General features: G+C 45.8%; 1 protein-coding gene across 1 annotated transcript in view; it reads right to left on the bottom strand.

Moving 5' to 3' along the window:
- The window catches only part of KIAA1549L (KIAA1549 like), a 263915-nt gene that overhangs the window by 71499 nt on the left and 166662 nt on the right, over nucleotides 1-25754 (bottom strand). Inside the window, exons 9-12 of the mRNA XM_081799054.1 lie at nucleotides 20767-20918; nucleotides 15113-15284; nucleotides 5945-6108; nucleotides 3360-3509 (exon numbers count right to left, since the gene is read on the bottom strand). Of these exons, the coding sequence (XP_081655180.1) occupies nucleotides 3360-3509; nucleotides 5945-6108; nucleotides 15113-15284; nucleotides 20767-20918 (638 nt within the window). The remainder of the gene's footprint in view (nucleotides 1-3359; nucleotides 3510-5944; nucleotides 6109-15112; nucleotides 15285-20766; nucleotides 20919-25754) is intronic.

The raw sequence follows: 25754 nt of genomic DNA on the forward strand, positions 1-25754 counted from the left end.
ACGTGTGTGAGAACAAACTTCTTTCAAGAATTTTAAACGACCAATTTTAAGTCACTAGATACTGCTAATTAGAGACTCTGAATTGATATGTGAAATAGGTCCTGTATCACCTCCTGCCTCAGAATGTCCTGTCATCCCTGAACCCCACTTTCCCAAGGCTTTATGTGCAATAAGAGGTATGTGACTTTGCCAAGTTGCTTGAATTCTGAACCTCAATTTTCTCATCTGAGAAATGAAGACAATCAGATCTGCTTTACCTATACCACCCCTGAGTATGAAAGGGGAACTGCTGCTCTGAAAACAGGGAAAGAAATGTGCTTCCACACGTGAGGCACTACAATCATTAATAATAAAATGGGATTTATGGAATCACTCAAATCCAGACCTATGGCTCTCCTATGATTCATCACTGGGTAATTAGCAAGCCTTTTATTGCACAGTGTCTGAAATCCTAAGTGAACAGGGCAGCTGTGAGCAAAGCCCAACAGACATCTATTAGCTGGGCAATAAAAAACCAAGAGGCGTGTTTAAACAATTCCTGGGAGTGTCTCTATTCGGCTTTCTGCCCCAGAGCTGCAAAACAGTGATTCGAGGCAGGACAGGGGGGTGGCAGAGAGCACCAGCTCCGAAACAGACTGCCTGGGTTCCAGTGCCTGGCACATAGTAAGTGCTCAGTCGGTATTAGTTAATATTGTTCACCTTCCTATTAAATCACAGGCCAGGTGAAATAGAAATCAGTGATTCTCTTCAAGAAAATCTGGGGATGAAACTCAACCTCTACCATGTGGGTCCCCTCAGAACCTGACATGTTGAGGAGATCCCCCTTCAGCAGTCAATTTTGCTAAGAAATGTAGCAGGGAGCATCCAGCTAGATGGAACGGTCTAGGGCTGTGGCCCAACCCGTCAAATCTTCCTACTGCATCTCAGGACAGGATGGAGCCTTGTTAAATCCAGCAAAGCTTCCTTATGTCAAGCAGTCTGTAGTTCTGCTATGGACAGTGCCCCCAGTTCCCAGGGAAACTCACTGTGGGAAGTGCACTCAGCCCTCCCTCTTCGCTGAGACACACTTTCTGACCCAGATGGTGACCAGGGACATTCTGTGCCAGGATCCAGCAACATGCTTCTGAAATAGTGTATGTCTGTCTGTTTCTCTCCTGCCTGTGGGGCCGCATGAAACAGAATGAGCCTTTGAACCACCTGGTCATGTTCCTAGACTACTGGATGGCCTGCTCCTCCAACCGACGGTCACCAAGTGGATTCAACAGAAATGTTTCTAGAAGCTGACCTTTTCTCCCCAGGTCCACCTATTGTCTCCTGGCTTGGTCTTGTTGCTTCCATTCAGGTCCTTTCTAGGCGCACCCTTGACAAGCTTCCAAAGCTATCTCCCTGAAAACCACTCAGGTCATGTCACTCCCCCATTAAAAATGTTTCATAGCACTCAAACTCTCCAGCAAGGCATTCAGGCCCTTCACAGCCTGGCGGGACCCGCCTGTTTAGCTGCACCTCCTGTTGGCCCCTTTTCCGTAATACCCCCACACCCCCATGATCCTATTTAGCGTAGTGCTGACTATAGGTGTTGGGCACTGGCTTGTGCCAGGGACTGTGCCTGGTGCTGGAGATATGAAGATGAATAATAGCTGGTCCCCTGCCCTCAAGGAGCTTTTGATACTATTGGTACAGTGCCGAATGCATGACATCAATTATGACACTTCAGCCCCACTGTAGTTCAAGGAGGTGGGTATTATTATTATGATTCCCCACTTTAAAGATAAAGAAACTGAGGTCTGGAGAGGTTAAGCCACTTCCCCAGGCTCACGCAGCTAATATGTGGTGGGGTCGGGATTTACACCCAGTTCTGAGTGATGCAGAGCCAAAACATCTAACCACTGCCTGATGATTCTTCCCATGTCCTCTCCTCTCCTTCTGCGGCCTGCCATCTTGGTTGAGCATCTGCTACCGTACTTGGCCTGGTTCCCATGCTGAGAGTCCTGGCCTGTCGGTGAGGAATTGAGAGTCTCCAATGGCAGCTAAGACTTCCCAAGAATCTAGTGAGGAAAACAAGCTGGCTTTGGCCTTTTCCCTCTTGCCCCCACTCTCCCTGGATTTGTCCCCTCACCCTTCACACTGGGTTGAAGTTATCTGCTAGATACTTCAGGCGACTGGGTTGACGATGAATGAGCATTGTCATGACATTAAGGAATGACAAGTTCAAGGGTGGCCACTGTTATTAGATTAATAATAACAGTTCTTGCATATGTTCAGTACTTTTAGCCTGAAAACACGGACACCTCATTTCATGCTCACAACCACACCCTGGGGGAAGCAAGGCAAACATCACAGTCTTCATTTCACAGGTAAGAACACAAAAGCTCAGAAAGGTTCAGTGACTTGCCTAAGATCACACAGCTAAGTGGTGAAAGACTCAAGACTAGTCCCTTACTCTTCTGACTGCTAGGTAGTGGTCTTTCAACCTTCAATCTGAAAATCACCTGCAATTCATTAATTGTCCTTGGACACACTTTAGTGAGTGACCCCTGACACCACTGAGACATCATGAAGGATCTACAACGAATTTTGTAAAATTATCAGATCAAAATAATCCCCAACAATTTCAAAGGTAGACAAGTTATCCAGACCTTTTAAGAAAAAAATCATGTATAATAATAAAGGCCAACCAACAGATGAATGGATAAAGAAGATGTGGTATATATACACAATGGAATATTACTCAGCCATAAAAAAATTGGAATCTTGACATCTGCAACAGCGTGGATGGAACTAGAGGGTATTATGCTAAGTGAAATAAGTCCATCAGAGAAAGACAAATATTATATGATTTCACTCATATGTGGAATTTAAGAAACAAAACAGATGAACAAGGGGAACGGAAGGAAAAATAAGATAAGATGAAATCAGAGAGGGAGACAAACCGTGAGAGACTCTTAATCACAGGAAACAAACTGAGGGTTGCTGGAGGGGAGGTAGGTGGAGAGGTGGCGTAACTGGGTGATGGGCATTAAGGAGGGCACTTGATGGAATGAGCACTGGGTGTTACATGCAACTGACGAATCAATGAACTCTACTTCTAAGACCAATAATACACTATGTTAATTGATTTTAAATTAAAAAAAAGAAAAAATAAAGGCCAATTTGTATGTAATATTTATGTGCCAGGCACAGCTCAAAGTAACTTTCAGAGCTAGCTTAATCTTCACAACAACCTATAAATAAATAAATAAATACTGTTATCATCCCATTTCACAGATGGGAAAACTGAGGCACAAAGAGGTTAAGTACAGGTCATACAGATAGTATGTGAAAGAGAGGAAACAGCCGGGCATCTTTAGGGGGTGACTGACCTGTCCCGAGCAGATGGTCATGCCAACCATTGCAGGCCCTCCAAGCTCCATCCTGCATCTGGATGTGGCCCTAACTACTTTCCCGTAAGGCTGCCTGTTCCAGGGAGCCATGTTCTCATCAATTATATGAAGGGAACCACTGGGCAAAGGCTGTGAATCCAATGAACAAAGAGTAAAGAGAAATGAACCGGGAAGAAAGAAGGTCACAAAAGCCCTGATGCCTGGCCCTCCAGCATTTATCATTTTCTAAACATTCTACCTGCAGAAGCCCAGCTGACCACCATGGTTAACAGGATTCCGTCTATGGTACTTTGTCTCTGCAGAGGGTGGGGGCGTGCATGTCCTGGCCTCAGTTCCCAGGACAGGCACGCGTGTGCACTCGCCTCCTCTTAGCCTGTCAAGTCTATTACTGAGTCTCAGCAGGGATTCCCCAGGAATGTTCGGACACTGCAGCATGCATTCTAAAGACGCAGTGATGTCCCTGGAGACTAGGAGACCATCCTCCCACTCTATGGATTGGTCCCGAAGGCTAACTTTTTCATTCCGCCTCGTCCCTTGGCATTAAATGAATTCTGCTCACACACATGGGTGGTGAGAAGTGATGCAGGCGGCTCTGTCCTCTCAAACACTGCAGTGTCCCTGGGTTGCAGGAGCAGAAGGACTGCAGTAAGAAAGAGGCAGTTCTACCCGCTGGCTTCCGGTGATGAAAGGGCTTTGCAAATCAAAGTGCGCAGCCCAGCCTCAATGAGGGAGAAAACAACCAGCACCACCACACACAAGTGAAGCCAGTCTTCTCTTGGAACATAAATTGGCTTGATTGTCAACATTGGTCAGATATCTCTTCAAGCATGATGCCCCAGGTAGGAACATAAAAGGGGCCATGAAAACCCACAAACATGAATCTCTTTCAGCTTCAAACAGCTTTCAAGCCAGAAGGTGTGCTGAAATCGTGGGCTGCCCACCTCACCTTGGCAAATTAATAAAATTTTGGCTTAATCCGAAACACAAAGTTGGCATTTACAACCTCCATGTGGCAGGTTTTCCATTCCCGGACTCGGCTGCAATTAGATTCTGGTAATTACTGTTATGTCTGAAAGGCTCAGATTGTAACTAAGCTAAGATGGGAATGAAATACCCCTTCTTGGAACAGTTTCATGTCTCACTACTTGGACCATTACCAACACTGCGCTGCTTCTGGAAAGTGGGTGCCTTTGGGTCGACAGAAACAGAACAACATTCTTTGGAGTTTGGCTCTTTCATAGACAGAGCGTCTGATCAAACTGCAGCTTTGCAACAGGTGAATTAGTTTAATAAACAATAAAATCCATTTGATTTCTTTTGCTGAAGCGAGGTGTGACCATCCAGAAAGGACTAGGCATGCATGACTCCTGGCAGATCACCTCCAAGACATTCATTCCAACAGAATGGAATTCCTTTCTCTGTTTCATTCCTGCACAGGTGGACAAAGCTCAGAAGTTCTGTGCTGGAAGAGGAGTCTACCTGCCAAATCTCAGGGTTCAGGAAGGTGTATAATGTGGAGAGAGCCCAAACACACAGATCTGGGCCAGAGTCGCTCCCCTGCTGCCAGTTATGTGATTTTGGACAAATCCCCATAGTTGCTCTCTTTCCTTTGGGTTTCTCAACAGTAATGTGAAAATAATAAAACCTGCCCTGACTATGACCTACCTTATAGGGCTGCTGTGATGAGCCAATGAGGTGACAGACCCAGAAGAATCCAGCAAATGCGAAGGCATTATTTAAACATCAGGTATTAGAGATTATTATATCTCCCTCTGGGAGTATCACAAAGGGAGCTATGTGACTGGAAAAGTAGCCTTCGGAATTTCCTGAGTCCACTCCCCTCCCCGGCACCAGCGGTGAGGAGGCTGGGCAGGGTGGGTGGGCTCCCAGCCAGGCTTCAGTGGAGCCACTGAACTGGTGTGTTTGATGACCACTGGGCCGAGGCTCTGCAGCTCGCCCATCATGGCAGCCTTTGGCGATAAGCCACTCCAGCCAATGGAAGAAGGAACATTTTGAGAGTCTAATGTGCCCCACAGAGCCCTGCATTAGGAGCCCAAAGACCTGGTTCTACCATCAGTTCTGCTACTTACTGTGTGATCTTAAGTTGCCTCTTCTGTAAAAGGAGGATGTCAGATTAGACGACCTCCAAGGCCCCTTTCAGGTCTATCTAGCTTCTAATTTTCTGTGCCTCAGTTTCCTCACCTGCAAAATAATGGCCCTTCCTTAAAGCATTGCTGGGAGGCCTGAGTTGCTATATAAAGCCATCAGAAGCACTTATGGCAAAGAGAGAGCATTAGATAAGCGTTCACTATCATATCCTGATTATAAACATAAAGGGTGTACAACAATGTGAATATACTTAACACTGAATTATACGCTTGAAAATGGTTAAGACAGTAAATTTTACGTTATCTATAATTTACTATAATTTTTTAAAGATTCAAATAAATAAAGGGTCTCCTTCAAAATGAGGGCTTGCTAGAATGTTTCTGAAGGCATTTGCAATGGCCTCAAAAACCAAGACAGAAAAGGCAGGCAGAGCCCCTCCTCACCACCTCACGCACCTTTGCTCTCTGAGGCAGGTTCATCATGGTGTCTGGCTTGAAGTCGTTCTTGTTCTTCCGGCAGAGCACGGCAGTGATGATGATGATGATGACCGTGACCACGGCGATGGGCGCCAGCACTGCGGCGATGATCCACAGGTTGTTGGGTGGATTCTTCACCACAGCTGTGGGAAAAGCAGAGGGAAGCATGTGACAAGGGGCACTGGGAGGGGCAAAGTAGCCCCCACACCTCAGGTCCCAAGTCATGAGATGGTGAACAGGGTTTGGGATCAGAAAGGCTCTTGCCTTGGGCAAGTTACTCAAGATCTCTGAGTCTCTGTTTTCTCATCTGTAAAATGGGGCTATCACTTTGTGAGGCATCAGAGAGATGAGGTACATGTGGAGCTTTGGTGTGGTCCCTAGTAGGTGCTCAATAAATACCAGCCTTCATTATTATTAAGAGAAAGAGGAAGATGGATTGTATCCATTTTCCCTATAGGTGATGTCCATGAATCCAAAGAGAAGAGAGAAGACATCTGAGGGTCATAGTTGGACTGGAGGCAGGAGGCAAAGGCCACAGAGAGATGTCTCTAAATATTGTAGTGAAGCCACCTCTGAGTGAGCGATAAATAAATGTAGCTGAGTAGATGGATCTATGCCCACCAAGGGTTGGTTGGGGAAGCTTGGAAATGCCTTGGTCTGATCATAAGGATCAGGTTGCTCTCAAAGCCAGAGTAAAGAGTAACCAAAGCTATTGTCAGTAGGAAGAATGTGTTATTAGAACAGGAGGTGCTTCTTTGGAGGTGGGGTTGGAACTAATTAACCTGCAAAGGGTAAAAGGGTGATGGTCATGCTCTATATCAGGATAGGGGTTAGGGTCACACAGGTGTATACACCTGTCAAAACTCATCAAATGGTATACTTAAGATCTATACATTTTACTCTATGTAAATTTTACCTTAACATCATAAACAAGTATTGAATTCTAGGCAATGATATGCATGCTCAAATGTTTAGGGTTGAAGTCCTCTGATGTTTGCAACTTACTCTGAAATGCATCAAGAAAAAATAAGATGGATGAATGGCTGGACAAAAGGACAGATAGATAAATATGTGAAAATGAAAGAATAGTAAAATGCTAATTGTTGTATCTAGGTGGTGGGAACATGGGTGTTCACTGTATGGTTCTTTCAACTTTTTTGTAAGGTAGGCTAGGAATATGTAAGAAAAAGAAAAAGTCCTTGGCATGAGATGGATGAGTCTTCCCTATGATCACTGGCGAGGAAGCTTGGAAGATACTTTCATCCAATCAAAAAGACCAATATGTTCTTAGAACTGGAGTAAAGGAAACAGTAACCAAAACAACCGGCTAGAAAAAGAAAGTTATTGGAAGGGAGTGGGTCCATAGGAAATCTAGAAAAGAGAGCCAAAGGGCAGGCAAGAACTTGTCCATGTCATAGGAATGTGCCCCAGCTGGCAGATGTGGGGAATCCAGCTGGGGTATAGGTCTATCCTTGTGAACAAGATGGCTGCAACTGGCTGTTTCAGCTCGGTGATACTGTCCCCTAATCCCACCCAAGTTCTCTGCTCTCCTACAACCTAGATGATCTCAGAGAATCATGGCTTTAAATACCATCTATGCTGATGATGTTCAGGGGTAGATCTCTAACCAGGACCACTACCATGAACTCTGGATTCCTATATCCAACTGCTAACTCAATCTCCAATTGGATACTTAAGAGATATCTCAAATTTATTATGTCTAGAACCCAATTCTCAATTTCTCCCCCAAACCCATTCTTCTTGTGATAGTCTTCAACCCAGTAAATTGCAATACCTTCCTTTCAGTTGCTCCAGTCAATACCTTTGCCATCAATGTTGACCCTTCCCTTTTATTCTCACCCAACATCCTATTCATTGACAAACCTTGTCCTCTCCATCTTCTAAATGAATCCACAATCTGTTCACTTCTTTCTATTGCTGCTCCCACTGTGGTCCAAGCTACCAACATCTCTCATTGAATTGCTGCAATGGCCTCCTACTTTGTCCCTTGTCCTCTATAGTCTATTTGCAACACAGCAGCAGAGTGATCCTTTAGAAACTCTGATGACACGCTCCTCTGCTCAAAACCTTCCAGAGGCTCCCTCTCCCCTCAGAGTAAGGGCCAGAGTCCTTATAATTTCTAAAAGACCCTATGGGATCTGCTTTTCCAACCACCCTGGTTACTTCTCTGGCCTTACAGCCCACTGCTCTTCCCTTAACTCACTCTGTTCCAGCCAACCAGCCTCCTACTGTTCCTCAAATGTGCTGGACATGCTCCTGTCTCAGGACCTTTGCACCAGCTTATTCTTCCACCTAGAGTGCTCTTCACCTAGACATCCATGGCTCCTTCCCTCACTTCTTTCAGGGCTCTAAACAAGTGTCAAATAGCAATCCCTGCCCCTGGAATTCTCCATCCCCCTCATCCTACTTAATTTTTCTCTTAAACAGTGCCTCTCAAACTTGTGCATGCCAATCGCCTGGGCATCTTGTTCAAATGTACAATTCTGATTCTGTGAATTGGGGTGAAGCTTGAGATTCTGCCTTTCTAACAAGCTCCCAGGTGGAGTCCGTGCAACAGGCCCCCAGGCCACACATGGAATGGTAAGGCTCTAAAGTACGCATTACCGTCTGACATGATACATATGTATTTACTCCTCATCTGTCTCTCGACTCTCCACTAAAATGTACACTCCAAGAGAGCAGGGAGGTTTTTTTTTCTCTTGTTCACTGCTACACTCCCAGGGCCTAGAACAGGGCCTTGCACATAGTAGGTGCTCAATTAAAAGTTGAACGAATGTATAAATGAACCTCCATTAGCCCTGTTGCAATTTGGCTCCCCATGTAGGTTTTCATATGGCAAAAAATAAGGGCCACTTAAAGAAGAAGTCCCATCTCTTTGGCAGTTCTAGTCTATATTTTAAATTAATATACTACCAATCTGGTTTATATACCAGTCTTTTATAAGTCTGCTTAGCATAAGTTGGTCCTCCTGATCCTGCTGAACTCTGAGGGCTCCTAGACCCACAAAGCTGAGGACAAGACTCTGGAATACTTTAGAGACCCCACTGGTAAGTGACACATGATGAGTCAGTTGGTCTTTCTCTCTGACTTCAACCACCCTTTCTGACTTCAGTTGGTACCTCATTAGCCAAGATCTGCCTCTCATCTGGCAGCACTTGGATCTGGAGTTCTTTAGTATAAAAAAACCTTCTTTTCCATAGTTTTTATCAATTGGTGATTAATCACATTATTAACTTCTGAAAACAGCTCAGTAGATAATGTGCTTCTGCTGACATCAAATATTTAATGGCTACTGCTTTTAGTAATTTGGTATTTACAAGTGAGTTTGATGCCATTAACATTTTTTAAAGCTTAGGGTTTCCATGGAAAATAACCATATGCCTCTTTTGGCTATGCTATTCTATCCTGATGAAGAAAAATATATAGTGTATCAGAACATGATACCCTAAATATATATTTCATTAGCAAGAGTTAATATTTACACGTGTCCTGCTTCTACTTGGCTTTATCATTTTGGTGTCCATGTTCCTTCTCGGTGCAGTATGTAAAATCCTTTCACCTCTATTTAAATGGAAAGAGAATACATTTATCTTATGTACATTAGTAAATTCATTTAACGGTCAAAGAGATAGTAAAGTTAGGTCAACTGAAATCATTCAAACCCAATGCGTTCATTGGCACAGTGATCTAAAACTGCAAAGTCATGTACAGAAGTGAAGAGGCGAGAAAGACTATTTCATTTGCAAGAACTTGAGTAGAGAAAGGGTAATAAAGGGCAGCAACATGTTCTGAGCTTCCGCTGTGAGTGAGGCACTGTGATAGGTTCTTTGCTCAGGTGCTATTCTTATCCTCAATTTGCAGATGAGTAAACTGAGCCCCAGGGAGGTTAGGTGGTTTTATGCAAAGTCATCTCTCTGAAATACACAGTTTGTCAGTTCTAAGTTGGAATGGAAGTGTGGGTGTGTGGGTGTGTGTGTGTGTGTGTGTGTGCAGGGAGGGTCTGGTCCAGAGCCCAGCCACTGGTGAGCAGTCAGCCCATGTCACTCTCCTGCCCAAACACTCCCGTGGCTCTCATTCCACTCAGGGTGTGGCCGTTGGGGCTGTAGTAATTGTGGTCCCTCACCTGCACCCTGACCTCATGGCTGCCCCTCTCGTCCATCGGTGACGTCCTCGCTGGGTCTCAAACCTCCCCCTCTGCCTTGTCTCTTGGTAGCCTAAGCTGGTCGCTCACAAATCTTCTTCTTAACCCTCCAATTATTTAAAATCATGACCCTTATCTCTTTGACACCCCCTGGCCTTCCCTGCTTCGTTTTTCTCCATGGCACTTACGAGCATCTAACATTTTACTTACTTATTTTGGTTATTTGATCTGCCCACTCTCACTACTATATTTCCAGTGCCAGGAGAGTGCCAGGCACACAGCAGTTCTCAAAAATATTTGTCAAAAGACTGAATGAACACAAATCCCCTTCACCAAAGGATCAGTCTATCACTTTCTTAAAGTGACATTTTTTGTAATAATGTCTGACGACCGGGTAAGGTAAACCAATCCCCATTCTGGTCAGCCTCAGTGTGGGGAGAATTTTCCCTACTCCAGCACCTGGATCACTGCTGTGAAGGGCACCTCACTCCAGATCCCTCAAATGGAGCAGGTGAAAAACCTCCATCGGAAACATGGCCGATTCTGTAGTGGTCGCCGTTGCCCATTAGTCAGAGGTGATGGGGGGCGAGGGGGCATTGCATGCTCCATTGTAGGGCACTGCACCCTGGCCCTAGTGATTTAGAAGACACTAGAATGCACAGAACGTTAACATTCTCCCTTCAGAGGGACAAGGTGTTCATTCAACACCACGATTCTCCATTGAAGGTGTTGATCTCAGGTTCACATTGCTGGCTGATTTCAAAACTATTAAGAGCAAATGAGATTTAAAACATCTCTGCTCCTCCTCTTCTTCATTGGTCTTAGCTTCCTCCTCATCAGATCCTGAGTATGGAGGCATTTCCCAGGGTCTGTCCTCCAGCTCTACACCATCCCAGATCCTCAAATTTTCTCTGGGAATTAATTTCTAACCCGTATCTACAACATTCTCAAAACATCTAGTGTTAACTTTAACCTCTCTCCTGAGATCTAGGCTTGAATTCCCACAACTTTCCTAAACTCAGACCTCAATATCCCAATAGCAGCCCCCATATTCCAACAAGACCCCCCTTGAGGTCCCAACAGCACCCACTCAATATTCCATAACACATCCTTGATATCCCAACAGAATCCCCTCGATGTCCCAACAGCATCACCTCGATAATCAAAGATGAATGAGATGTCGTATGTGCTTTCAGAGAGCTCAGGAGGGACAGGTGAAAACAACTCATCTGCCACATGTGATAAGGGCAGTGGAAGCATCTGGAACTAAGGGAGACAGGGTCAGGGGTGGCTTCAGAGGGCCAGGGGACATGAAGAATGGATCCTCCTGTGTGGCTGAAGCACAAGGTAGGAAGGAGAGAAAAAGAGGCTAGATGGCTGGAACAGGCGGTATGGGACCAGGTCGTGAAAGGACCTGAACTTTTGTTAAGTATCTGTGGTGAAGGGCTTGGAAGGCCCACTTAAGAAGTTCAAATTTTATTCTGTGGACAATGGAGAGACACCAAATATTTTTTGAATGGAGTAGATGTGAGATCAGAGTCATGTATTATGGTGACTCTAGTTACAGTATGGACAGTACATGAATGCAGAATGACTGAGGTTGAGTCATTTGAGAAGGACCCACAAAGTCCAAGAAGAGACAACGATGAAATGGAGAGAAGGAAACGCATGTGTGGGTTATTACAGAAGGGGCCGTGAAAGCAACAAAGAAGAGCCATGGAGGGACAGCAGCTTTGCAGACAGGTGTAGTCAAGCCTCTGATGATCCCCAGACGCTCATTTCCAAAACGCGCCATGCATGTCCTAATCTGATTCAATCTCTCTCTCCTGCCCATGCTCTCCAACTTTCGACTGTTCCCCATCAACCACCATTGGCAAAGTCCCCACAGCCTCAACCTCTCCTCCTGATACTCCATTCACTTCTTGCTCTTAATAAAGCCAGCTCCCCTTTCCTGCCCCTTCCCAAAGTACCACAAGGCCTGGAAGTGAGGAGGTCCCGGGACTGACTGATCGGTCAGCATCAAGGATGGGTTGCGGACAGGAGAAGCAATGGAAACAATGAACTGGGTTTACATCTTCAGTGAATTATGGGGGACATCTGGGGATCTAGAGGTGACTGCAGCAAGGGGTAGGCAGCTTCAGAGGCTCTGGGATTTTGAGAGAGTAGAAGAAATGGTTTGGACAGAGCAGTGAAGCCTGAGGAGGACAGAAGCCCTACCAATCTTATAGTATTTCTCTCATCAGTTTGCAGAGTCTCAGTGTGTACTGTCGCATGCTTGCTCAAACTCCCCATACACAACCTCAGCCTCAGCTGCCAACCTCACCTCATTCTGTCCCAAGAGAGCAGAAACAATCACAGAAAATGTCCTCAGGCGTCCATGACCAAAGGGACACCTGACTGGCACCCACACCCTCAGACTTTGCTTTCCCTCCTGGCGCACAGACTCCCTCATGGATTCTGACCGCTTTCACCTGGGTCACCTTGTCCACTTAAGGACTTCAAGACAGATCTTGTCTCTCTTCTTCACTGTCTATTTCTCCCTCTCCATTATAGTAACACATCAGTATTCAACCATACCCCATTATCTCCCATGTTCCTCTCCAGCAAGTGCACCCAATCTTCTCCCCTTTGCTGTCACTACATCCCCACCCCCGTTCTCTCCTCAATCCCCTCTGGCCAACCATCTCCACCACCTCTGCTGGGAAACCACTCCTACCAAGGTCACCAACCATTGCCAAGTTTATCAAATCCAGTTCACCTCTGTCCTTATACTATGTTGCCTCTCAAGAATAGAAGTTGACACCGTAGCTCACTTCCTTCCAGGACATTCCTTTCTTTGCTTATTTCTGGACCCTCCTCTCTTCCTGGGCTTCCTCCCATCTCCCTGGCTGCTCCTTCGCAGTGCCCTTTGCTGGCTCTAGCTCTTCCCTCCTGTGGATTCTCCAGCTATACTCATGGCTAATCTGGTTCATCTCACCTGCTCTCTTAGCTCTATTCGTCACCTGTGTTGATGACTCTGGGGTTCTAGCTCCTGAGCTCTTCGTGGATATCTGACAGACATCTCAGCCCTAACGTGGCCAAACCAAACTCTCAATTCCATCTCCCCACTCTTGCTCCAACTCCAATAAACCTCTTTCTCTCCCACCTCTCAACAAATACCAGAAGCAGCACTCAAGCAAACACCTGGGAGTCATGCTTGATTCCTCTGACCCTTACCTCCTCCCACCACCCACAGGATCCATTATCTTGCCCCTGAGCTCTGTCCCCCCCAAAGATCCCAAATCCATCCACTTCTCTGGTCTCTACCTCTAACACCTTTGCCTCTCTCCTGGGCACCTGCCATGGTTTTCATTCCTGTCCTCTAGCTGGAGAGGGAGAAAGAGCTGAGGATGGAACCCTGGGGAACTCACATAAAGAGGATGCAGCAAAACCGATGAAGCAAGTAGCTGACCTGACCAGACATGGGGACGGAGCCCACAGGGAGGAAAGGAGAGAGGCAGAGAAGAAGAGACTCTGGGTTAAAAATGTCGTTTCAAAGCCGAGATTGCACAGGCTGGCCATCATTTCTAGGCAAAGTGTGTCTGTGAGAATGTGCAGGCCAAGAAGTGAATCTGCATCAACATGGAAGCCAGACTCACCCCGGATGAAGGCAAGAGATGAGCACGAGAGGAAAACCATGAGCTAAGAGTCAGGTTCTTTAGGAGTGTGGACACCAGCTAGGAAATCAATAGGGGATGATGACCTTCCATGCCGGGATGCTCAGCAGGCTGCCAAATCTAAAATGTCTACCATGTGGTCTCTCACCTTTGTCACCGACCCCCACCTCACTTTCTTTCTAAGTGTTGTTTGGGTCCCCAACACCTGGGTCACCACAGAGCCTCCTCACTAGTCCTGCTCCTCTCATCCTGGGCACTGCTGACAGGTGAAGCTCCCTAAATACTGGGTGGTTCTAATGACGCTACTCCCCTGCACAGAAATCCTCAATAGCTCCCCACAGCCCATCATATCATGCACGATCTCCTTCTCCTGTCATCCAAAGCCCCAGTCTCACAAGCAATACACCTTTCTGAGCTCATCAGCTCTTCCTTGTGTTTCTGCTCTCCAGGCAACTCGGATCCCTTGTTTTTCAAGCACTCCTGGCACTTCTCACCTCCTTTCCTTTGCTCACGTTGCTCCCTCCTTCTGGAATACACACCCTTCCTCTCCTCCTGCTGAAATCTTAGCATGTAACACAGTTGAAAACACATGTTTGAGGTCAGATAGATCCAGATTCATATCCTGGCGACCCAAGTACCAGTTCTCTCTAAAGTTAGTTAACTTTCCTGAGCCTACGTTTCCACATCTGGAATTTGGAGCCCAAGAAAGTTGCCCCGGGGAGAGGAGAAAGTGAGGAAAGCTATGTAAGGCAGCAAGCTCAGTACCTGCCGCAGAGGAGGCAACCATTGGTTTTCATACCCCTTTCTCCATCCGTTCTTTCTGGGTGGCCCTTCAGAGCAGACTGTCCCTCCCCTGAGCCCCGGATCACTCTGCCTCCTCACTGCACTTTCCCACATTCTGCTCCTTTATATCTGCATTAACTCCTTCTCTGCTCCTTAAAGACAGTGACCATGTCTTGCCCACTTCTGTGTGTCCGCCAGCACCGAGCACAGTTCATGCAGGACTCCGTAAATGCTTAGTGAATCAAATTATCTTTAATTCCCCTGCAGACAATATAATCTCAGCCATGGTGATTTTTCTAGGAGAAAGCGTGGGTAGGATTTGAAGCAGAGCAATATCATTATCATCATCCTAATATCCAAAACATATCCCTTACCCAAAACCTATAGCTTCAAACAACACAGGAAATAGTTGACTGATTTAAGAAACTTCTAGAACACATATATGTTTAGCTCCAGGTCCATTAACGTGAGTTTGGGGCATCACTTTAATTTGCAGGAAACATTTAATGGCGTTAAAAATAATGAATGGAAAGACTATCCCCTTACGGTCAGCTTGCAGAAGGACAACATGATGCAGGGTCAAGGCCATCCTTTGGGAGTCAATGGTGCTCAGGATCTTGGCAGCTGCAGTCCCCAGCAAAGGCTTCCCGTTGTACAGGGTGTAGTAAGTCAGCTCCGCTGGGTCCTTGGGTCCCGGCACCCGCTGCATCTTTACCATCTTTCAGAAAAAGAGAGGCCATGTTTATGGGGCATCTTGCACCAATCCTGCAATCACCTGGGCAATCCGCAGGCTCTCTCCCAATTGCTGAAGCCTTCCATGGCTAATAGGACCCACAACGTATATTTTAGACATCAACCTTTGTGTACCTCCCTATCACCAGCATCTCAAGAAGCCCTGCTATTGCTGGAGGGGGAGACAGGGAGGAGAAAAAGGGTTTGAAAATAGGAACATCTGGAAAGAACAGCTTGAGACTGGAGAAGAAAATGCTAAAATGGTGATGTCTTCCAGCCTCCAGAGAACCCTGGCCTCATTTGGAAATAGGCCTGCACATTAATTCAGGGCATGTTAGGTTATTCTCAAACAAGATTTCTAATTTCAAACTCCTGCAATTGCCAGAGAGGAAAAAAAATGAATTTATATGTCTGTAATTCAAAAGATCTCTGATAAAAGCAGGACTTGGAGACTCAAAGCTCTTTTTCTAAAATAACCTTTGTTGCTTTTTCTCCCTGTACAAGTGATACATATTCACTACAGAAAATTTGAAAACACAGAAAAGCATTGGGACGCCTGGGTGGCTCAGTCGGTTAAGCGGCTGCCTTCAGCCCGGGTCATGATCCCAGAGTCCTAGGATCGAGTCCCACATTGGGCTCCTTGCTCAGCGGGGAGCCTGCTTCTCCCTCTCTCTCCCTCTGCTTGTGCTCTCTCTGTCAAATAAATAAAACCTTAAAAAAAAAAAAAAGAAAACACAGAAAAGCATCAAGAAATGAAATAAAATAAAAGCAATTTGTAATCCCTCCACCCCAAGCTAACTATATTATTTTGGAGCATTTGCCTCTATTCTTTGTTTTTTCCACACAAACCTTTTATTTATTATTTTATGAAATTATTTATCATATTCTCTATATAGAATCACATATTACTATTTTTACTTGCATCCTTAAGTGACCTTAAATGTAACAAAAGCATAAATGTTAACTTCTACACAGCATTCCAAAGCACACCTCATAAACTTACTTAGCAAATCACTTTTTGTCAAACACTTAAATTGTTACTCATTTTTCAGTATTGTAGCTAATTGATCATCATTATAAATACATAAAACATAAATTTTTATATCTACATAATATTCTACTATATGCATGCCTCATAAACTCAACTAACACTTCATTTTTGAACGGTTAGTTTGCTATCAAGTTTTCACAACTATAATTAACAACTGATAAACATTATAGTATAAGCAAAAACTAATGATGTAATGTATGGTGATTAACATAACAATAACAAAATAAAAAAACATTATAGTATAGTATAGTATTTTCCAAAGTGTATATTACAGATTATGAGCTTCATAGGATATTAAAAGATATTACAGAAATGTTTATAGCAATACTGGTCACAACAGCAAAAAAAAAAAAAAAAAAAACCCTGAAAATTCAAAAGTCACTAACAGTAGAATGGATTAATAAGTTATGGTATAGTCACAGAATGAAATATTATAGAGTAGTATAAATACTATGGCTATTTGTATCAATATGGGTGAATACAAAAGCCTGATAATGAGCAAAAGGAACAAATCACAGAATATAAAATTCAAACACAAGCAAAACCAAATGATGTACTGTTTAGGGATACACATGTGGATGGTAAAATCTACACAGGAAATACAGGTATGACTTAAAACAAAATTCAGAAGCACACTCAGCTCTGATAGATAGGAAGGGAGTATGTATAATCAGAAGACACATAAAAGGCTTCTGGGGTAAGGTAAGGGGAATGTTCTTATGCTTTGGGTTGTGGCTTCCTTTTATTAGTGTTCTTTGAAGCCTACCTGAGTTTATACTCCTGTGTATGTCTGTGTATGTCCTCACAAAGGAAGGTATCTGAATAGTCAACAAGCATATACAAAATGCTCAATGGGGAAATTAAAAGCAAAACTGCAAGACACCACTATCACCCAGCAGAATGATTGAAATAAGGGCTGACAACACCAAGTGTTGATGAGCATGAGGAGTAACTGGAACTCTACATCTGGTTGGTGGGAGTGTAAAATGGTAAACTTTGGGTAAAGGTCTAGCGGTTTCTCACAGAGCTAACATACACCCACCCTAGGAACCAGCAATTCTACTCCTACACACTCAAGAGAAATGAAAATATATGGCCATAGAAAGACTTGTAGAAGAATATGCATAGCAGCTTTGTTTATAATAGCTGAAAACTGGAAAAAGTCTGGGGGTCTCTCAACAGAAAAATGGGTAAACAAACTGTAGTATATTCATATAAGGGGATATTACTCAGCAATAAAAAGGAATAAACTCCTGAAAAACACAACATGATGATGAACCTAAAAACACTACATTGAGTCAAAAAAGCTTTATACAAAAGAGAATATACTTATGTATATGAGGTTCTAGAACAGTCCAAACTGATCTATGGTATGGAAATGAATATGTTATCGAATATAAAATAGTAACATAGCACACCATTAATTGTAGAACCTAGATGGTGAGTTTATTGGTGTTTGCTATATAATTTTTTCACTTTTGTGTGAGCTTAAAAATGTTCATAATAAATTATTGGAGAAATATAGGTATTACTAAACATAAGGTTCTTATTGGCACTTAAATTTACGAACCAGTATGCTGAACAAAATTAAGGAATTTCTTTACTGCAGGTCTTTTTAGAGTCTTTGGTATGCCAATAGGCCTCGGGAATCTTCAAGAAGGGGCTACAGGATGAAGCCTTGCCCAAACTGATGTGGCCACAAAGCCCATTTGGCCCAGGGCACCTTATAGGACCATTTTTTTGGACACTCTCTTGAGAAACACTGCTCCGTTCTCTTGTCTTTGTGTTCACCTCTATCTCCTCAAAATGAATTTCTAGGAGTAAGTTTGTGACTATCTAGGAGGTTCTTGTCTAAACTGCTCACTTGCCCTCCACAGTGGTCATTTCAAACCCATTTACTGGGTTTGAAAGTGCCCATTTCACTGCATCCTCACCCATACTGGATAGTACCATTATAAATCTTTGGTAGGTGAAAATGATAACTTGTGGTGGTTAAAATTTGCATTACTTTGATGGCAAATGGAGTTACACATTTAAAAAATGTTTACTCGTGGGGCCCTGGGTGGCTCAGTTTTTAAGCATCTGCCTTCGGCTCAGGTCATGATCCCAGCATCCTGGGATCAAGCCCTGCATCGGGCTCCCTGCTCCACGGGAAGCCTGCTTCTCCCTCTCCCACTCCCCCTGCTTGTGTTCCCTCTCTCGCTGTGTCTCTCTCTGTCAAATAAATACATAAAATCTTTAAAAAAAATTTTTACTGGTCATATGTATTTCTTCTTCAGACTCAATTTTTCAGATATGTTCACTAGAGAAATATCTTTACATTCCAGACATATACATTTCCGTATTTATGAAAGTGGCTCATCTTTTAAAATTATCTGAGCCCAGCAAAAACGCCTCTGCATGGAAGGAAGATGTAAGCTATGTAGAGTGAATTTTATTTGGGAAATTCGGGCATGTCATTCCTGTCCCTTCTGGGAGAGGAGGTAAGGACACTGTTAGTACAACCAGGTAGAAGGTGAATGGGCATTCAAATATTCAATAACTTCACTCAATTTCAATTTCAATTTCGTAGCGAATTCTTCTTACCAAGATTTCTCCAAGGGTGATGTGAGAAGGTGATCTACAGACTCTATAAAGTAAGGATTTGCAGAAATAAATCTCTACTTACTTCACTCAGACTTTCCAGGCGGTTGTGGAGCCAAGCACATCGAGTACTCAGAAGAAATGAGGAAAGACTACCTTGATGGGCTCTTTTCGATATGTAAAATGTGTTAGGTTTCTTAGGTTTACAAATAACACCAGGATTATAGGGCCGTTCTTTCTCTCCCGTCAGCTAGGCAAATCCCATTTCACTGTCTGAGTCTCAATGGTTTCCTGTTATTTGGAGAAGCGTGACTTATAGGGCTCACGTGGACCCCACAAACGGTAAATCATAACCTGGCACGAGAACTTAACCATGTCTTTACCTGGTCCCAGGCTGTCACAGACCACAAAGACTTTGACGGAAAGCAACATCTAATAAGACAAGGGGCCCGATTCACCAACTGTGAATGGAGGACCTCGAGTCTCCCTCAGGGGCATGATGCTTGACTCAGGCAGGGAAGTGTGTTCCAGAAAACGGGTTGTTTGTACTTTCAGAATTGCCTGGGGGCACGATCTGCAGACAGATTAGAGTAATGCCTGTAATTTCCTTTAAAACGCTTCCTCTTAGACACTGGGATATCAAGCATATGTGTTTGGGTTAAGTTACACCCTCCATGTGGCAATTGCCAATCACGAGTTCACACTCCAGGGGCAGTCTGCTAGATTCCAATTAGGAAGCTCACACTCTGGAGGCAGCCACCAGCCCTGCTTCTGTACTTTGACACCTTGCTCCACAGAGCTTTGCTAATTAGCATAACAAACATTAGCCATCCATTCTCAGCTTCGGCGAAATCAGTGGTATTCAAGATATGTGGATTGGCTAGAATGTGCTAGAGATGCTCCCACTCTGGCTTGAATGGAATAAAGAATCTAAAGAAGCTTGGCGCCTCTGCCTTGGGATGGCCCTGGTGTCTGTCGGGCTCCCTCTGAAGCCGACTCTGAGTTGAGTGCTTGTAGCTTAGCTGGGAGGCACAAGGAACTGACTGACAGGAGGTGACCCAGGGCGGTGGGAGGGAACTAGCATGAGGTACATTATTAATCTAGTTACCACAGCAGGCAGCTAAAGCTTAACTCCGTGGGAAAGCTCTGGCAATTACTGAACACAAACGTTTTCGGAATTCCCCTAGCCAGGGAGCAAGAGGGCTGTCGTAGGCACACCCCCCACCGCTCATGAACTCGCAGGCACTTGGCGGCCAGCTGCGGCATGGACCAAGTGGGTTCTGGCATCTCAAGAGCTGCCCTTCGATAAAGATGCATTCGACAGAAATGGGAAGGGGGTTTGGGCAGTAGAGTCTGCTACAGCTCCCTCACCTCAGTCCCTGTGCGGTCCCCTGTCCGTTACGAACGTGGGGGGGCTCTGTTTGTTGAAACTGGCTAATTAAGGATCACAGAATCCTGCCCCTGGAAAATTGATTGGTGCGTCTGCCAACCACAGGAGTGGTGGCGAGAGGCCTGAAGGCCCCGAGCTCTGGGACTCCCTCCAGTCTCCAGAACAGGTTGGGGAGTAGTCAGTCTGTGTTTGCTTACTAATAACTTTTGTTTAATAAATACGTGCCTGTGTACAGAATTTGTTCTGAAGCCTTAGAGTCTAGGAGGGAGACAGGGGAGTAGCTCACTCTCATCCTCCTCCATGATTCTGATGGTCATGACCATGAGCCCCACACCCTAAGAGCCGTGTTGATGAAATGCTCCTCTGCACACAGCATGGTTTACTTAGTCTCAGGACACTCCCACACATTTATCAGAAGATCCCAGTGGCTTGGCACATACCCACCTGCACAGTGTAGCTTCCCAGGGTGGTGGCCCGTTTAAACCGCCGGCCTTGTTGCTGGGACATCATGAAGAGCTGGGCCAAGCGCTGCTCCATGACCCGGGCAAAGCTCTGGTTGTGCAGGCCCACCAGCGAATTGTCCACGCCCTGGAGCACTGTGGAGGCAGAACGCAGAAGGGCTGCTCAGAGGACAGACTGCCCACTGACTCAGAAACCACAACCACCCCTGGCCCTGCACTGGCCACGAATGGCCATGGGCCCTATCTCATGTCAGGCCTTGGCCATCCTTACCTCATTTCACCCTCATAACAGCCCCAGGAGTTAGGAATCACTGTCCTCATGTTATAGATGCTGAAAGGTTATGTGACTTGTTGAAGGTCATGCAGCTAGTAACCGGCACAGTGCGGTCAGGTCGAGCCCATGCTTCCGTACCTCCAAAGCCTGGGCTCTCTCCTTTGCAAGCTGTGACGTGCCTAATGCTGTTGTATTTAATCCAAACCTTATTTAAGATGTTACGTGTTGCTAGAGACACATGGGAATAGAGCACAGCTGCAGGTATGACTAACTGGAACCTTCACGGGTTCCCACTCGGAAGGCCTGGCTCAGGGCTATCCTTACCGCATCTTCCCTTCTCAGCAGCTTTGCTAAGGCATCGGAGCTCCATCCTGCAACTCAGCTCCTCACACCCAGACAAGCCACCCTGTTCAGTGTCCTCATCCCTCCCTCCTCTATGGGGTCCCTTGAGGACGCACCCCTAAGTGGCCCGCAGCCTCTCAGGTACTCCCCCATTCGAGAGCAGGACACTGTAATAGAAAAGAGTGGGCGGGCACTTGCCAGCTGTGGGACTTCAGGCAAACCATTGGCCCTTTCTGAGTCCGAGGCCTTGTCTGTAGAAAGGGAGTAGAAAGTCTATTCCTCATGGGCTATAAGGTTGAAATGAGACAAGACGTATAAAGCAGCTTAGCACAACGTTTGGTGCATAGAAGGTAAATGAAACTCCTCTTTCCAGCCTTCCTCCATGGCTGGGTTTCTCCTATACCCTGGGCTATCTGGGTAGGTAAGGCATTAATGATGGACCTCTAGGCAATGGCTAGTGCATGCATGGAGGAGACCGCCATGAACACCAGGACCATCCTAGGACTGAAAAGGTCACTTACTACGGGAGCAACTTCCTTTTGCCATCTAAAACCCAAAGCCCAGTCCTTCCTCCAAGTCCCTTGGGAAATACACGTCACCCCAAACACACAAACACTGCCTCCAAACACAGTCAGCCCTGAAGTCAAAAAGGCTAAAAAAAATTTTCATTTTTTTTTTAAAGAGACAAAAACTTACAATGGGCTGGGGATGTAATACAAGATTTTTCATTCAACAGAATTTGTTCCACCACAGTCAAGCCAAGGGCCATTAGTACCACCCATCTACAGGGATATGGAAATAGCCCGAAGAAAAAGCGCCTGTTGTTACTGTGAGCGTGTTCTGAGCAGGGCCAGAATGAGCAGCGTGATGCAGAGGATGACGCTGAAACCGATCAAGAGAAAAATAAAACCCACAGTTGAGTCTCCGAAATTACTTCTTTGAAGCCACAACTGCCAAATAATCCCCATGGAGGGCATAAAGCGGCTCTCTTTCTAGGGCCCTTGTGAGGGACTCCCAGCTCATCTGTCAGCAGAATTCCTGCAAACGGAGATAAGACACGTCGGCACTGTTCCCTCCGTGGCAGGTCCCCGAGAGGCCCCTCAGAATCCGCCTTGACGCAGCTGTCAGTCTGAGGAAGGGCCAGCCTACCTCTTGGCCCCAGAGAGGAGAGCCACATTCTTGCTGCTTCAAACATGCGTCTCTAGTAAAACTACACAACCACTGCTGAAAGATTACTTTTTTTTTTCTTTTTAAAATCGGCTCAAGCCACGCCCAGCATGGAGCCCAACGCAGGGCTTGAATTCACAACCCTGAGATCAAGACTTGAGCTGAGATCGAGTCAGACGCTTCACCAAATGAGCCACCTAGCATCCCTGAAAGATGACTTCTAAGTTGGCCTCTCCTGACTACCAGACAAGAGTCAGAGTGGGGACACAGGACAGTCAGAGCGCACCATCATGGGTTACTCTAAGGGGATCCCAGCAATGACTCAAGGGCAGACATCAAAGAAAGGGACAGTCAAAGCCCCCAGGTGATGAAAAAGTTCCAAAAATAGGGAGTGGTGACGGCTACACAGCACTGTGAATGTACTTAATACCACTGAATTGTACATTTATACATGGTTAGAATAGTAAATTGCATGTTATGTGTATTTTACCCCAATTTTTTAAATTGAGGGAAAACAAAAACCAAACCAAACCACAGCCTTCAGGGAGGTGCAGGAGGCCATGGGAACCTCTCACAGAGCTACACGGAACCTACAGCCGGACAGTTCCCACACGCCTCACCACTCTGTCTGCAAAGAGAATGTGCCCCCCGACCCCCCGCAGGCAGCTGGAGAAGAACTGGGGGTTGGAGCCAGGGCTCTGGCTTTACATCCTGGCTCCCCCTTACTGAGTACACTTGGGCAAGTCGCTTAGTTCCTCTGGACCCTGGTTCGTCGTCTGAAAACACAGGGATTATAATCTACTTCTGATTGTGTCATGGTGGAGAACAGACACTTTTATAAAAAAAAAAAATGCTTTGAGCAGAGTGCTGCCAGGCACCTGAGAGGGTGCCCGTAAATGCCAGCTGATGTGGTTGCTCAAATGTGCCCCTTCTTGGTTAGACACATTTTTCCCAGAGGAAGAAATAACTGTGTTCCAGGATGGTGGCCCGTTTCCTTTCCCCTGAGAAGTGCAGCGGGCCCCAGGCTCCCCAGCCCTCTCTGCCCACCTAGAAGGGACTAGAAAGGGGCGTGCATCTCTCAGAGCAGCCCAGAAGCAGGAGGGGAGCTTGGATGCTGGCCCAGGTGCCCAGGAGGACAGTAGCCCTTCGGCCCGTCAGCCAGGGCCCTGGCCACCCACCCTTAGCCACCACTGACTCAGCTTACAGGAGGCGGGCAAGTCCCCCGCTGTGTTTATAGGAGCTCTCCAGAAGGTTTAGTGGCTGTTACATCACTCGTCTCTTAGTCCTTCTTTATTTACAACTGCACTGGACTCTAAAATTCCAACAATCAGCTCGGCCTGGTTCAGCTTCCTATATTGAAGCTGAATTGTTTCGTGTGTGGTTGAATCCCATACCTTCAGAGCCTATCTTCTCAGCAACTATCTTCTCCTTCCACAGGTGACAGCATGACACCCAGAGGACCTGAGTGACCTGCTCAAGGACATATTAGGTTAGCAGCAGCTGGGCTGAGACCAGAAGAAATCCTGAGACTGCTGGGTCTGGGATATTCTGATGCTGGTGATGCAATAAAGACAACTGGATAAACCTAAGATGAACTCTGACCTCTGTGAGGCAGCAATATTGTGTCTGTGAGTCTCCATCCTGCCCCATCTATACAACCCTGACCACGGGATCCAGAGACAGCAGAGGGGGCTGCACGAAGCACCCTAACTAAGCCACTGTTTTTCCACCAGGGAGGGGAGAAGTCTATAGAGTGCAAAAACATATTTTTTTAAAAGATTTTATTTATTTGTTTGAGAGAGAGAGCACGCGTGCGTGCATGAGCGGGGGAAGGGCAAAATGAGAGGCAGAGAATCCCAACCAGACTCCATGCTGAGCATGGAGCCGGATGCGGGGTTTGATCTTATGACCCTGAGATCATGACCTGAGCCAAAACCAAGAGTCGGATGCTTACCTGACTGAGCCACCCAGGCGCCTCAAAATAGATTTAACGTAAGTTTAGTGGGAAAGCAGGTGGAAATATGTTAGGGTTTCATAATACCAACAACAGAAAGGAAAGTTGCTTCCCATCCACTGAGTGGTTGGCAATGAGCAGAAGACAGAGTACTCATGTAGGATATTTGGGAACGAAGGGTAGAGGGGTTTCAAGGAGCTGTGCCTCTGAGCCAGATGAACAAAGCTATCTTCATCTCAGGTCCCAATCTCCTACCCCTTCTGTAAATGATGGCCAAAGGCTGGTGGTGGCTGCACGTGAGTGTAGAAAGTGGGTCCCGAGCGAAAGGGAAGGAAGGAGGATCATGCTGAGACTGGTTCTCGCCCCTTCCGCTGGCACTGAGGCAACTAGCCCCAAACCCCATGACGGGGCCACCGTTTACTCTGATTACCAGCAGCAGTAACAGCAACAACATAAGCAAATGAGGGTCCATCAGCGGGTGGGCAGGGGGTGACGTCTTAGCATGATTTTGTGACGGTTATGTCACTAAAACAGAGTCAGGGCAAGAACCAGGTACAGAAGGAGGTTGTCAAGGACAGCCTGTGTTTAAGGGCAGATGTGTTACCATTTAATGTAAAACTTACAGTTAATAGGAGAGACATCTGCAGGTTAAAAAGCAGCATTCCTGGTGGAGGAAACGTGATTCTGGAAGTGTTACATAACCTGCTGGTTCAAAAATGCATCTCCCTCCTGGGCATAAACTCTGGTTTGTTTGGTTTTTTTTAGAGACAGAGCACCAGGGGGCTTGGTGGGGTGAGAAGTAGAGGCAGAGGGAGAGAGAGAATCTCAAGCAGACTCCATCCCAGCCCAGAGGTCGATGCAGGACTTGATCTCACAACTCTGAGATCATGACCTGAGCCAAAACCAAGTGTTGGATGCTTAACCGACTAAGCCACCCAGGCGCCCCTTTTTCCTTTTAAAATTTCTTTAGTTTGCCTTCTTAGCAGGTAAAATAATCTCTGCATAATCATGGCTCTGTGGGGGAGAAAGAAATGCGATTTTCTGCAATTTCAGAGGTTTTGAGCAGGCCTCCTTGAGCAGGAGGTGTGTGCTCCTTTGTTAGGACTCTAGGCAATAGCCTAGCCTAGCTACTGCTTGTTCGGGACAGCATGTGAGGGAGGGGATGGGGCAGGGATGAAGGCAGGGAGGTTGCAGACAGGCTTGCCCAGGCACATCCTCCATGACTTGTAGGATC

The sequence above is a fragment of the Leptonychotes weddellii genome, chromosome 11 (genome assembly GCF_054177405.1).
Source record: "Leptonychotes weddellii isolate Sample4059 chromosome 11, ASM5417740v2, whole genome shotgun sequence".
Classification (NCBI taxonomy): domain Eukaryota; kingdom Metazoa; phylum Chordata; class Mammalia; order Carnivora; family Phocidae; genus Leptonychotes; species Leptonychotes weddellii.